This window comes from Osmerus eperlanus, chromosome 20 (genome assembly GCF_963692335.1).
Source record: "Osmerus eperlanus chromosome 20, fOsmEpe2.1, whole genome shotgun sequence".
Lineage (NCBI taxonomy): Eukaryota > Metazoa > Chordata > Actinopteri > Osmeriformes > Osmeridae > Osmerus > Osmerus eperlanus.
In genome coordinates this window covers 13,197,451-13,210,522 of record NC_085037.1, presented here as the reverse complement: position 1 = coordinate 13,210,522, position 13,072 = coordinate 13,197,451, and the positions used below count along the sequence as shown (strand labels likewise).

Sequence of the window (13,072 nt, the reverse complement as noted above, 5' to 3'; positions counted from 1 at the left end):
AAAACTATGGAACAAATTACCCATAAATATTAGGGAAGCAAACACTCTAGACATTTTTAAAAGACAGCTTAAAACCTACCTTTTTACCGAAGCATTTAACTAATTTTATCTCAAAAGGGTTTTCCTACTTTTATTAATTATATTATTGTTACTTTTAAGATGCATGTTTAAAGTTGGTTTCTCTCTTGAACAGAGATCTTATTGGGATTTTTATTTTTGTTTGAATTGTTTATCACTTGTATTATTGTTTTTATTGATTTTATGTAAAGCACCTTGAGCTGCAATTCTTGTATGAAATGTGCTATATAAATAAAGTCTTACTTACACACAAGCACACATACATAACAGTCAGGATGTGTGTGTGTGTGTGTATCAGGGTGAGTGTGTGAACATTTCCATCAATAATACCCCTGTTAACCTCACACATTAACTGGGAGGCTCTGGTACCAGGATGGGCAGATTACGGCCAGATGGATGGCCGGATGGAGGGCTCATTGATTCATAAATGGACCCAGAGATCGATCTGCAGGGCTGGACAGAAACATGTCCTGGGGAGCCTCCCTGGGATTAGAACACCTCTCTCCGCTCCACACCAATAATCCAGGAGCCACTCTGGGATTACGTAAGAGGCCAGAAGACCTGCGATGTGGGGGGGGGGGATTCTGGAGCGTCCTGTGTACAGCTCTCAGGGGAGCTAGGCACTAGCAGCTCGCTACACACTAGTAAGTGGGGTAAGGGTGGTTAAGAGCTCCAACCTTAAGAGGTTGGAGTTTAGGTCGGTTTAGGTACAGTTCTAAGGGCGTACGTGAAGCCCTCTGTGACATTGCTTGTGGCTGTTTTTGCTTCCTTCTGGAAAATGTGTGTCAAACATAAGTGTTGGTCACCCACCCCTTTCCCACTCTGTGAAGGGCATTGTGTTGTCTCCTGGTATTAAATGCGCTGTATAAATAAAGTTTGATTTATTGCTTTATTGATTGGGTGTTGCCATGGCGGTGTTGCCATGGCGGCTCCTCCGCCCACCTTTCTCCAGCTCCACGGGGAACAGCTCCAGCTTCTCCACCCTCTTCTCCAGCTCGTACTCTGCCGAGGACGCCACAGGGTCCACCTCCTCGTTCCTGCGGTCGTAGTCCTCGTTGCAGTAGGTGTTGAACACCTGGGGGCAGAGGACACACAGGAATCATGCTAAGATACACCTTCTAGAACAGGAACCCTGCTCAGATACACATTCTAGAACAGGAACCCTGCTCAGATACACCTTCTAGAACAGGAACCCTGCTCAGATACACCTTCTAGAACAGGAACCCTGCTCAGACACACGTTCTAGAACAGGAACCCTGGTCAGATACACCTTCTAGAACAGGAACCCTGCTCAGATACACCTTCTAGAACAGGAACCCTGCTCAGATACACGTTCTAGAACAGGAACCCTGCTCAGATACACCTTCTAGAACAGGAACCCTGGTCAGATACACATTCTAGAACAGGAACCCTGGTCAGATACACCTTCTAGAACAGGAACCCTAGTCAGATACACGTGCTAGAACTGGAAGCTTGTTCACAAACACTTTCAATAACGGGAAACGTGTTCACACACACACACGTTCTATAACAGGAAGTTCAGACATGTTGTGTTTACTGTAAACGTTCATGTTTTCTAACCTCTCTCCCCTACTGGCAGGGAGTCAACAAGTGCACAACACTGCTGCCCCAGATCTGGGACTTGATTGGCCAACGCCTCAGGAACATTGCGTGCGGGAGATCCATACAGGGTCCTTGCACTCAATACCGACCAATCAGCTCACGGCACCGCCCATCCCTCTGCATCGCCGCCGCCACTTCCAATCCTGTCAGCCCGCTCGCTGGGGCGTGAGAGGGTCGTACGCTTGCTCCCGTTCAAACCATGACCTCTACTGCTGCTGGGGGCGGATACTTGGTAGGAAAACACACACTTCTCTCCTCACAACACCATCTCCCTATCACTCTCTGTATCATTCTCTACCTCTCTCTGTCTCTCTCTCCCTCTCTCTGTCTCTCTCTACTTCTCTTTGTCTCTGTCTCTCTCTCCGCGTCTCTCTCTACCTGTGTCTCTCTCCATCTCACCACTGCTGCATTGAACAACTTTCCCCTCCTGATCGCCTTTTTATAATCTCCTTTTCATCAGCAGCACCCCCCTCTCTCTCCATCCTCTCCTGCCTCCCTCCATCTCTCTCTCCATCCTCTCCTGCCTCCCTCCATCTCTCTCTCCATCCTCTCCTGCCTCCCTCCATCTCTCTCTCCATCCTCTCCTGCCTCCCTCCATCTCTCTCTCCATCCTCTCCTGCCTCCCTCCATCTCTCCCTCCATCCTCTCCTGCCTCCCTCCATCTCTCTCTCCAGACTAGCAGTCCCTCCAGCAGGTTCGATAACTAATGCTCTAAATGCAGTGGGAGTTATTTAAGCAGCAGTTTTAAGGCTTCACTCCTCCCCCTGCTGGGTTCTGTTCTAAGCGAATGAGCAGAACTTCAGAGAACTTGTTAGTGCTGGCAAAGGGGGTTGGTCTGGACTGGCATAAGAGTACTTTTCTGCTGAAATATTTACATATATTTTTTGCTGCTGAAATATATATGAAATGTGTAGCTGGTTTCCCAGTCGGCGCAGAGGGAGAGTTCGGTGCAGTATTTAGTAAGATCTCCTTCCACTTTTATGTATGATACTGTATGAGGCTGTGGAGAGAGGGAGGAGAGACAGACAGAAGGAGAGAGACAGCTAGAGACAGAGAGAGACAGACAGAGACAGACACAGAGAGAGAGAGAGAGACAGAGAGAGAGAGAGAGAGAGAGAGAGAGAGAGAGAGAGAGAGAGAGAGAGACAGAGAGAGAGACAGCAGGCATGGCCACCACTGTTCAGTATTCATATGATGATCTCCCCTTTAGCCAAATCACATCTGACTGCCTTCTCTCTCAGGGCAGTCTGAGGATGGGCCGGGGGGCTTGGAGCCACGGGGGAGGGGGGAGAGAGGGAGGGAGGAGGAGGGAAGGGAGAAAGGGGGGTAAGAGAAATCAGAGGAAGGGAGAGAGGGATCAAGACAGCAGAAGAGAGAGAGGGGGGTGTCTCTGAGAGCCAGAATGGCCGCCGGGTGCTAGTGCCAGGCCAACCGCCGCTAATCGCATTAAACGGCCCTTTGGCGTGGCGGCGAGGGTGCCAGCACCCTCATGGAAGCGACTGGGGCCAGGGAGGGGGTGGGGCCAGGGATGGGGCGGGGCCAGGGATGGGGCGGGGCCAGGGATGGGGCGGGGCCAGGGAGAGGGCGGGGCTAGCAGCCTGCCTCCTGGCTCACACCCAGTGGCCCCGCAGAGCTCTACCTTCACAGCCAACACACACACACACACAGACACACACACACACAGACACACACACACACACACACACACAGACACACACACACACACAGCCAACACACACACACACACACACACACACCCACACACACAGCCAACACACACACACACAGACACACACACACACACAGACACACACAGACACACACAGGGGCGTGCTGTCTACACTGCGACAACTGAGCTCATTAGAATTCCCTCACATACCTGTGGCCACGTTCCTCACAAACGCACAGACACACACACACACTCAATACAACACACACAACACAACTCCGTACTTACACTCACACACACTCAACACAACACACACAAGCTCCATTCAAATACACTCACACACACATGCATTTCGGTTTTGAGAGACAGACAAACCTTTGTATCTTATTTTGCTAGCTGGTACCAGGAAGTGGTCATTGTACCAGGAAGTGGTCATTGTACCAGGCTGTCTTTTTCATGAACTCCCTGCTCACTGTGGGCTGTCTCACCAGCCGATGAATGCAGCGCAGGCCCTGGGCCCTGGGACAATCACTCTCACCCACAACACTGCCCATGTGGGCCCATCGGAATGTGTGTGTGTGTGCATGTGTGTGTGTGTGCATGTGTGTGTGTGCATGTGTGTGCATGTATGTGTGTGCATGTGTCAGAAGTAATTGGGTAAACAACACAGACTAAACAACTCAGGGGATGTCAACAATAGCTCTCTTCATTCCATGTGGTTACACATAATATGTGTGTTCAATGTGTGTGTGTGTGTGTGTGACACTGCTCGTGATGATGACAAATGGCTGGTTGTTAGAGGGCTGTAGAATCGAATGTGTCTTGTAAATGTGAGAGCCCTCAAGGGTAGGGTATTCCCTGCTAGCATGTGCTGGCATGAGTTAGCATTGGCCGCAACTACACTGAATGTTAAACTAGATCCTGCTAAACTAAGTTAGCATCCTGATGCTAAACTAAGCAAGGGGGCGGGGCTTTGACGGGGTGCGGTCTCCCAAACCACAAGATGGGCTCCTCTTTCCTGCATCGTTAAAAATGCAGCCATGGACAAGCTCAGGTGGCACCCTCAACCAGAACACAGAAACCTCAGCCTATGAATAATACACACACTGGGACCATCTCTCTCTCTCTCACACACATACACTCACACACACACGTGTACGTAAGCTACCACAGAACCCACACAGTGTTTCTGACGTTTGAGGGTGTTGACAGTCATAAGGAGGAGAATCCCTGCCACTCAGCCAGACCTCGGTTCCCCCTGAACAGGAAACAGGAAACGCCCACATGACATCTGTGTCTGGGGCTCCGTGTTCAGAAGAGAGTCCTGTGTTCCGTACGTAACCACGAGGAAGGCCCAGTTGTGTAATAACAGCAGTTGGGGTCTTCAAAGTAGCTGAATATGACAACCTCAAAATCAACTGGTCAGACTCGGTCGTTACCACGACGCAGGCGGGAGAGAGGGACTGACACGCCGTCTCAGCGCACGCAGCGGCCCAGCGCCATCATCCTGCTCCTCATCAAGCTTGGTTCCGACCCATTACACCCAGTCACACTCTGGGTAATTATCAGTTTGATGGCAACGCTGGCAAGCTTTAGAGATGAAGAAGAAGAGATATGAAGAAGGAGAGAGAGAGAGAGAGAGAGAGAGAGAGAGAGAGGGGGGGGGGAGGGAGGGAGGGAGGGAGGGAGGGAGGGAAAGAAGGAGAGATGGAGGAGAGAGAGATGGAGAGATGAAGAAAGAGAGATAGAGAGGGAGGGAGGGAGAGAAAGACAAATGAAGGAGAGAGGTAGAGTGAAGGGGAGTGGGTGAGATGGAGGAGACAGAGAGAGACAGGGATGGAGAGAGAAAGAAAGCTGGGGGAGGAGAATTAGAGTTCATCTGAGGGGAGAGACACAGGACCGCTAGCTCTGTGGGTTACAATAACATTCCGCTCGCTAACCTCTCACTGCAAGACAAAAAGCTACAAGCGACTGTTGTCTTTTAAAGAGTGTCAAATGAGTTTGGGGTTCTCAGAGACATTTCTCCGGCTGAAAGTGTGACAGGTCTTCAGGGGGATGGGGACTACGTGCCAGCGTGGAGGTCTGGTCTGTGAGGCTGCCTCAACGCGGCTCCTCTCTGTCTAGCAGAGCCTAGAGCATCTCAGACACAAGCCTCACAGCCTCTGATGATGTCAGCCTCTCTCACACACACACACGTACACACATATATACACGTACACACATATATACACGAGGGCATGATGGTATAATAGTATAGTATCATAGCATAATCACACGGTGTATTATCACCCAAGGAGGAAACCCCACAGCAGAACACTGTTATGAGAGTCGACTATTCAGGGGCCACTTAGACACCATTATCTTATCAACCAGGGAACAAGGGGCTTCCAAAACCCAGCCTGAGGCCCTGTATACACACACACACACACCTCTCCCTGCTCCCCTCATCCTCCACCCAGCCCAGAGAGGACAGCCTCCACCCTGGACTCCCGGACATGAGAACGAGGTGCTGGGTGGAGGAGGGGAGGAGGAGGGGTGGAGGAGGGGTGGAGGAGGGGAGGAGGAGGGGTGGAGGAGGGGAGGAGGAGGGGTGGAGGAGGGGTGGAGGAGGGGAGGAGGAGGGGTGGAGGAGGGGAGGAGGAGGGGTGGAGGAGGGGGGGAGGAGGAGGGGTGGAGGAGGGGAGGAGGAGGGGTGGAGGAGGGGAACCGTTACTGAATCAGTGGAACGTCCACCGACCCAGCAGTCCTTCACATCCGCTTCATTCTATTAGGATGTGGAGACGCAGCCCAGGAGGGTGAAACTGATCCCTCCAGCCAGCCACAGTGTTTCAATCAAGAGCCTGTAAATGTGTTTATACAGCCAGAGAGAAGAGAGGAGGGGAGGAGGAGAGGAGGAGGAGAGGAAGGGAGGAGGAGAGGAAGAGAGGAGAGGAGGGGAGGAGGAGAAGGAGGAGGAGAAGAGGAGGGGAGGAGGAGGAGGAGAGGAGAGGAGGGGAGGAGGAGAGGAGGGGAGGGGAGGGGAGGAGGAGAGGAGGAGGGGAGGAGGAGAGGAGGAGAGGACAGTTACAGAACCAGAGAGAGGACAGCATCCACAATAAAGAAAAGTCCTTGGATGACACGGCTGGCTCACATGGTGCTCCATACAGATGCAGAAAGACTAGGGTTGTAGAGAGGGTTGGGTCGACATATACAGTCGTGTGTAACTGTTCTATGTAACCACTGAGGTCAGGGGTCGAACAAGCAGGACCGTCAACTAATCTTCAATCTAATCTAATCTTTAATCGCCGCATCTTTGTGGAGAGTGTATGTTCACGTTCCATAAGCTGACACGCCAGCTTTGACCGCCCGGGCAGCTAGCATCCGGAACGAAAATCCAACAAGAATTAAGGTTTTAAAAGCAGGGCCTACTGGACTGGTTCACCCCCCTCATCCGCCCCCCAGAACAATGAGGGGGGTAACAACACAAGAGGGGGGTGGGGGTGGGAGGGGGAGGACCTCAAGTTTAAGATGGAGCAGCAACATTTCTGTTGTTACTTCCTCGCTCCTCAGGGCCGGGGTGGAGCTGCTCTCGTGCGGGTGAACTCAGGGACCAGGTCTGGGTTTGTCTCTCTCACCAGAACAAAACACAGAACGCTGACTGTTCTCCTCTGAGGCGAGGGGCGGGACAGACTAGCCTGTGTGTGGTTGTACCAGTGTGTGTGTGTGTGAGAGAGTTGTGTGTGTGTTAGGAAGCGGTGGAGGCGAAGGGGGGCAGTACAATAGAGTACAGTAGAGTACAGGAGAGTACTCATCAATGATGGAAAATATTTTTTCAAAAATATTGTTTCAACCTTAGGAAACTTTTTTCCAAATGTTTTTTTCACACACGAAAAACTATTTCCTAAACTTTTTCCCGAAAATATTTCCCACACATGCGGGAAAAATTATTCCTAAACTTTGTTTAGATATATTCTTTTAAACCTTTAAAAAAATTGGGTAAAATATTTTTGAGGAGAAGAGACCAGAGAAGCCTAAAACAGAGCAGCATAGCGCAGAGCCTGTTAGAGCAGAGCAGAGCCTGTTAGAGCAGAGCAGAGCCTGTTACAGCAGAGCAGAGCCTGTTACAGCAGAGCAGAGCCTGTTACAGCAGAGCAGAGCCTGTTACAGCAGAGCAGAGCCTGTTAGAGCAGAGCAGAGCCTGTTACAGCAGAGCAGAGCCTGTTACAGCAGAGCAGAGCCTGTTAGAGCAGAGCAGAGCAGAGCCTGTTACAGCAGAGCAGAGCCTGTTACAGCAGAGCAGAGCCTGTTAGAGCAGAGCAGAGCCTGTTACAGCAGAGCAGAGCCTGTTACAGCAGAGCAGAGCCTGTTAGAGCAGAGCAGAGCCTGTTACAGCAGAGCAGAGCCTGTTACAGCAGAGCAGAGCCTGTTAGAGCAGAGCAGAGCCTGTTACAGCAGAGCAGAGCCTGTTACAGCAGAGCAGAGCCTGTTAGAGCAGAGCACAAAAGACTGCTGAATATTCCATACAATTAATGAGCACAAGGCAGAACCTTTATGCAGACAAAACAGAGGCCTGAAGTCCTTCAATATTTCTCCTCGGCTGTGAAGCAGTATTCAGTCTCCTCTACCTATGGAGGCACTGAGTCATGTTTACTGGAGTATACGTCCCACATTCAATATTCTAATTACAGAGGTTAGGGGAAGGAAGACACTTGGTCGACAAAACAGACCTACCTAAACAGCAGCCCAGTTTCAATCCTCTATCAGTCAACAGCTGAGTCGCTAAATAAAACTGACATAGAGGCCAGACTCTTACCTAGCTAACCAGTCAGACAGTTCAAATGTACCCAAGGTCTGGTGAGACTTACTCTTACCTAGCTAATCAGTCAAACAGTTCAGATGTACCCCGGGCGTATGATCTGATTATGGAATTCGAAGAATATGATCACCTTCTTAGAGTGACCTAATATGTTTAATCCGGTGTATGCACCTGATCAGGATCAAGCCACACATACCCACACAAGTGTTAACTGTGCTTGCATGTGTGTGTGTGCATGTGTGTGTGTGTGAGAATATGAGGAGCATTAGCGAATCAACGTCACGTGTCTCTAAAATAACTAGGGTAATAGTTCTGCTTCATTACTGCATGCTAATAGGATCTATATCAACTCTGGGAATGTTTGCGTTAACTCTAATCCCACACACACTCCTCTGAACCTTTTCTTCAGAATAATGCAGTCCTTATGGTCTAGTCTTTACACAACCGAGCACAATCACATTGCACAAGCAAGCAAACATGTGTAGACATAACCATGACACACACACACACACACACACAAAATCCTCATAAAGATATAAATGTTTGTATGGTGTTTCTCTAGGTCAGTAGATAAAGTGGAAAACATCCATGATTAAAAAAAGGAGATAAATGATGAATATAAAAATATATGTTTGTTATAATCTGAATTGGTTGAAGGGATTTCTGAATCCTTTCAACTTGTCATCCGTAACAACAAATATGCAGGGTGTTCAAATGTTTGAAAACAGATGCATAATTCATCCTTTGGAAAATGATGCAATGCATTGTCTGTATCTTGGTAATCTCTGGCCATAGTCTCCTATCATCTGATGCTTGATCTCTGAGATGAGCTGGTGTATGTTAGGGTGCTCAGGGCAGATCATGACAGGCAGGCAGGCATTCCTCAGGAATTAGCACAGGAAACAATAGGAAGCCCTATCTGACAACTGACAACACACAGCAATTACCCTCTCTGATCCCCATGGGAAAATACTGTGGGAGGGGCAACACACACAGGGTACACAGGCACACAGGCACACTCGCACAAACACACACTCTCTCACACACACACACGCACAGGGTACACATACACACTCACACACAGGGTACACATACACACTCACACACAGGGTACACATACACACTCACACACAGGGTACACATACACACTCACACACAGGGTACACATACACACTCACACACAGGGTACACAGACACACACCCCCTCACACAGTGTGGAGTCCAAACCCCACGGAAGCCCCCTGGGCTGTATCTCCTTCAGCAGGAGACAGGGCTGTGAGTCTGGATGGATTTTTTGGGGACTTTCTCTTGTAGGTATCACTGACAAACTGATTCTGACAAACCCCGGGTAAATACCGGCTGCCCTGAACTCATGTTTGATTAACAAATCTGTTATTTGTTATCTTTACTTGCTCAGTCTACCCGCCTGTGTTCTTTTCTAAATATTATCTTATTTCTGTGCGAGTACCCAGAGATCAATGTGTATAACTGAAGCCAAATTCCTTGTTTGTGTATACATATATATAAAGCTGATTTAGAGTCTGATTCTGAAAGCCTGACTGAGGAAGGTAAACCAGGCTGCCTGAGCTGTCAGACCGGGGCTGGCTGAGGGGTGGGAGGGGAGAAGCGGGTCTGGACCCGGGCTGGAGTCTGGGCTTGGAGCCAGCCAGGCTTAGGGACAGATGTTGTGTTGGGGCAGACCGTACACACCCCAGAGGGCAGAGCCTCTGACCCCACAGCACCGCATGGTGAAAACACGGTGGCTGCTTGTTGTAAGGAAAGGTGGAACCTTCGCAGGTTGCTGTGATATATATATATATCATTGTTCTACATTGTTCAACATAACTCATTTAACCTGAATGTGATCTCAAGAACGTATAAAAATGTCCAAGTCAATACTACATAACACCCTTACGACACACTCATAACACACTTTTGAGGTCCTACAAGAAGAAGTGCACCTTCAAAGGCACACAACTCGGCCCAACAAGACTACCAGCAGAGACCACTGTTGTGTGAATCAGATGTACCGTAGCCAAATGGTACGCCCCAGGGCAGGGGTGTCTGGTCCTCGGGGTCCGCCGTCCTGAATGTTTTCGATGTTTCCCTGCTCCAGCACACCTGACTCAACAACCCATCCATTAGAATCAAGTGTGCTGGAGCAGGGAAACATCAAAAACATACAGGACGGCGGACCCCAAGGACCAAGACTGGACACCCCTGCCCTGGGGCGTGTGACTGAAACCCAGCCTCACTCACCATCATGGGGTCAGTGCTGAAGCGGATCTTCCTGCTGGGGGGGATTTCCTTGTGGTCCTCCTCAGGCAGCCCGGGAATCTCCGTGAGGTCGGCGCCGGGGTCGTAGACGACATCCTCGTCCTCGTCCCCGTAGAGGTCATCCTCTGGGTCAGTGCAGCTCTCCCCCCAGCCCTGGTAACAGGCGTCTCCGTCCGCGTTGAAGATCACCCTCTCGTTCCCTCTGTACTCCTCCTGGCCTTCCTCAGCCTGGTCCTCTGGGGGTGACGGGGTCTGCTTCTCCCCAGGAACCTCAGCCTCCGTCTGGGGTTCCCTGTCTGCCCTGCCTGGGGTGTCTGGGACCTTACTGGGAGTCTCACCCCCATCGGCGGTGTCTTTCGAGGGTCGCGAGGCCAGGGGAACAACTTTGTCCTCCACGGTGGGTTTCAAGGATTCAGTCGGTTTCTCCTCTTCGCAGGATCCGTTGATCTGAGTCCCGTTGGCGGTGATCCTGCCATCCAGACCCCCCCTCTCGCCCTGCTTGCCCTCCCCAGCCATCGTGCCTCTCTCCTGGGGTTGCTCTCGCAGGGGGTCAGGCTTCAGCTCCACCAGAGGGCTGGGGCTCAGGAGGTCCTCCTCCGACGAGGACCTGGGGAACTTCCCGCCTCCCACGCGGCTCCTGAGTCCTCGTACCGGGGACTGTCGCGAGTCGTCCTCGCTGAGGTCACCGTGGCGGTGCGAGCCGTCGGGGGAGTAGAGCCCGCGGCCGCCGTAGCCCCTCCTGACCCGCGCCCCCTGGCTGAGGTGGTCGACGTTCTCGAACACGGCGCTCAGCTGGCTGACGGTGGGAGACGAGGCCTCGGTCCTGGAACAGAGGGAGTCCAGAGAGTCCGTGCTGCCCCGGTTGGAGCGCGGGCCCCGCCACTCGTCCAGGTGCTCGTGGGAGCCCCTCTTGTCGCGGCCGTACGAGTAGACGGGCGACTGGGATGCGTCACGGGACTGCTGCTCAAATAGCTTCCGGGTCTCGGAGAACTTGGAGCCGCCGGCGCCGCCGGCAATTCGCTCCGCGGACACGCTGTGCTGCAGCTTGATGACGGAGCCATCAGATTTGTTGATGAAGTTGGTCGGCTTCGTCATCTTCTGGGGCGTGGCTTCTTCCGGGCCCTTGGGGGTCTTGGGGGCCGCGGGGACCCCCTCCGAGGTCATCTGCATGAACATGTCCTTGATACGACTGACGTGGGCCCCATACTGGCGACCCCGGGGCTGCCGGGCCCCTTCCGGGCCCCTGGGTTTGGGCGGGGCCTCCGCCCGGGGCTGGTCGAACGCCTTCTTCAGGGCCTGGAACTCAGCCCGGTAGGCGTTGCGATGGGGGGAGGCACTCCGCAGGGTGCTCCTCTCCCCCGAGGCCTCCGTCTTCAGCATGATGGCGTCAGACTTGGGGAGGATCTCAGCATCGCACGGCCCTCATCTCGACTACCGGGGCCCGGTAGTGGTGAACGTCCTGTGACCTGGTGTGCTTAAACAGCTGCTCCTAACCCCTCCACACCTGCCGGAGAGCATGAGATGTTTGGGTTAGCTCAGGAAGATGAGATAATTTCGGTTACCGGCTATAAAGGACACTTCATGAAACAACATCACTCAGAGGCAGTCCATTGGCAATTTCATAAAAGCTCTTAAGACAAGTGCACTAAATGTAACGGGCAATTGCTCTCTAAAAGCTTATCCTAATGTTGATGATGCTTGCGGTGCGGAAAGCTGGGTTAACTCTCCGTAATCAAAATTCAAGCACAGAAGTATGAAGTTCATGCTTAACAATGACCTGAAACAATCATCTGAATGAAACAACAGATGTCAACGACACATCAAATCATTGATGGCAGATTTCCATTGAAACTATTTTCAAATAAATGTGTTGAATTTGTGACGAGGCTTAGCTAAGTGTGAGGCTGACCTTCCACCGGAGTACCCCTGCTATATTCTGCACAATCATCATCCAGATTAACAGTACGGAAGACCGAAGGTCGGCTCAAAACAAGCTCGCTTGCTCGCTGCTGTTCTACCGCTTCAGAAACATGTTTCCACTACAGAAATATCTGTCTATAATCCGACATTACAGAGAAATCGAAACACTTGACACCACAATACATTGAGTTTACACATAATACAGAGTTGGGTTGTATTATTGTTTTGGTAAATGAAAAGGCATAACACTGCCAGGTGATTATACGTTAATCTATAAATACTAACCTATAGGCTTTGCATCGAAATATATTTGGGTATGTCTTTAAGCAATGTCGTGAAAAATAAACAGATGCAGCCAGCAGTTGATGCCAGCTTGCTTTATTTGTGATGCTTCACGACGCAATCAACGAAATGCACGAGATGTAAATATTAATCGGTGTAATTTTAAGTGAACAGGTGCGTGTTGCAATCAATGCAAACGGTAAAAACAAACTTCAAGATGCAATAGATAAAACTGTAACCTGAAACATACAGCTTCAACTCGATACATCGTGCGGAATGAACCGAAAACACATCTTCAACCGCACAAGATTGACAGCCCCATTTTAGATTGGATGTAATGTTGCACGGTAATTCATTTCCTTTTATGATTTTTCAGAGGCACATTACTGCTTCTGGTAGTTTGAAACAGTGAGGAAGCAGAAGTTGGC

General features: G+C 50.8%; 1 protein-coding gene across 5 annotated transcripts in view; it reads right to left on the bottom strand.

Annotated features, from left to right (window-relative positions):
• The window catches only part of ppp1r9a (protein phosphatase 1, regulatory subunit 9A), a 36,867-nt gene that overhangs the window by 20,241 nt on the left and 3,554 nt on the right, over positions 1–13,072 (bottom strand). For all 5 annotated transcript variants that reach the window (XM_062486705.1, XM_062486704.1, XM_062486706.1 and 2 more), the window contains exons 2-3: positions 10,425–11,946; positions 1,021–1,153 (exon numbers count right to left, since the gene is read on the bottom strand). In XM_062486705.1, coding sequence (XP_062342689.1) covers positions 1,021–1,153; positions 10,425–11,822 — 1,531 coding nt within the window. In that variant the 5' untranslated portion in view covers positions 11,823–11,946. The remainder of the gene's footprint in view (positions 1–1,020; positions 1,154–10,424; positions 11,947–13,072) is intronic.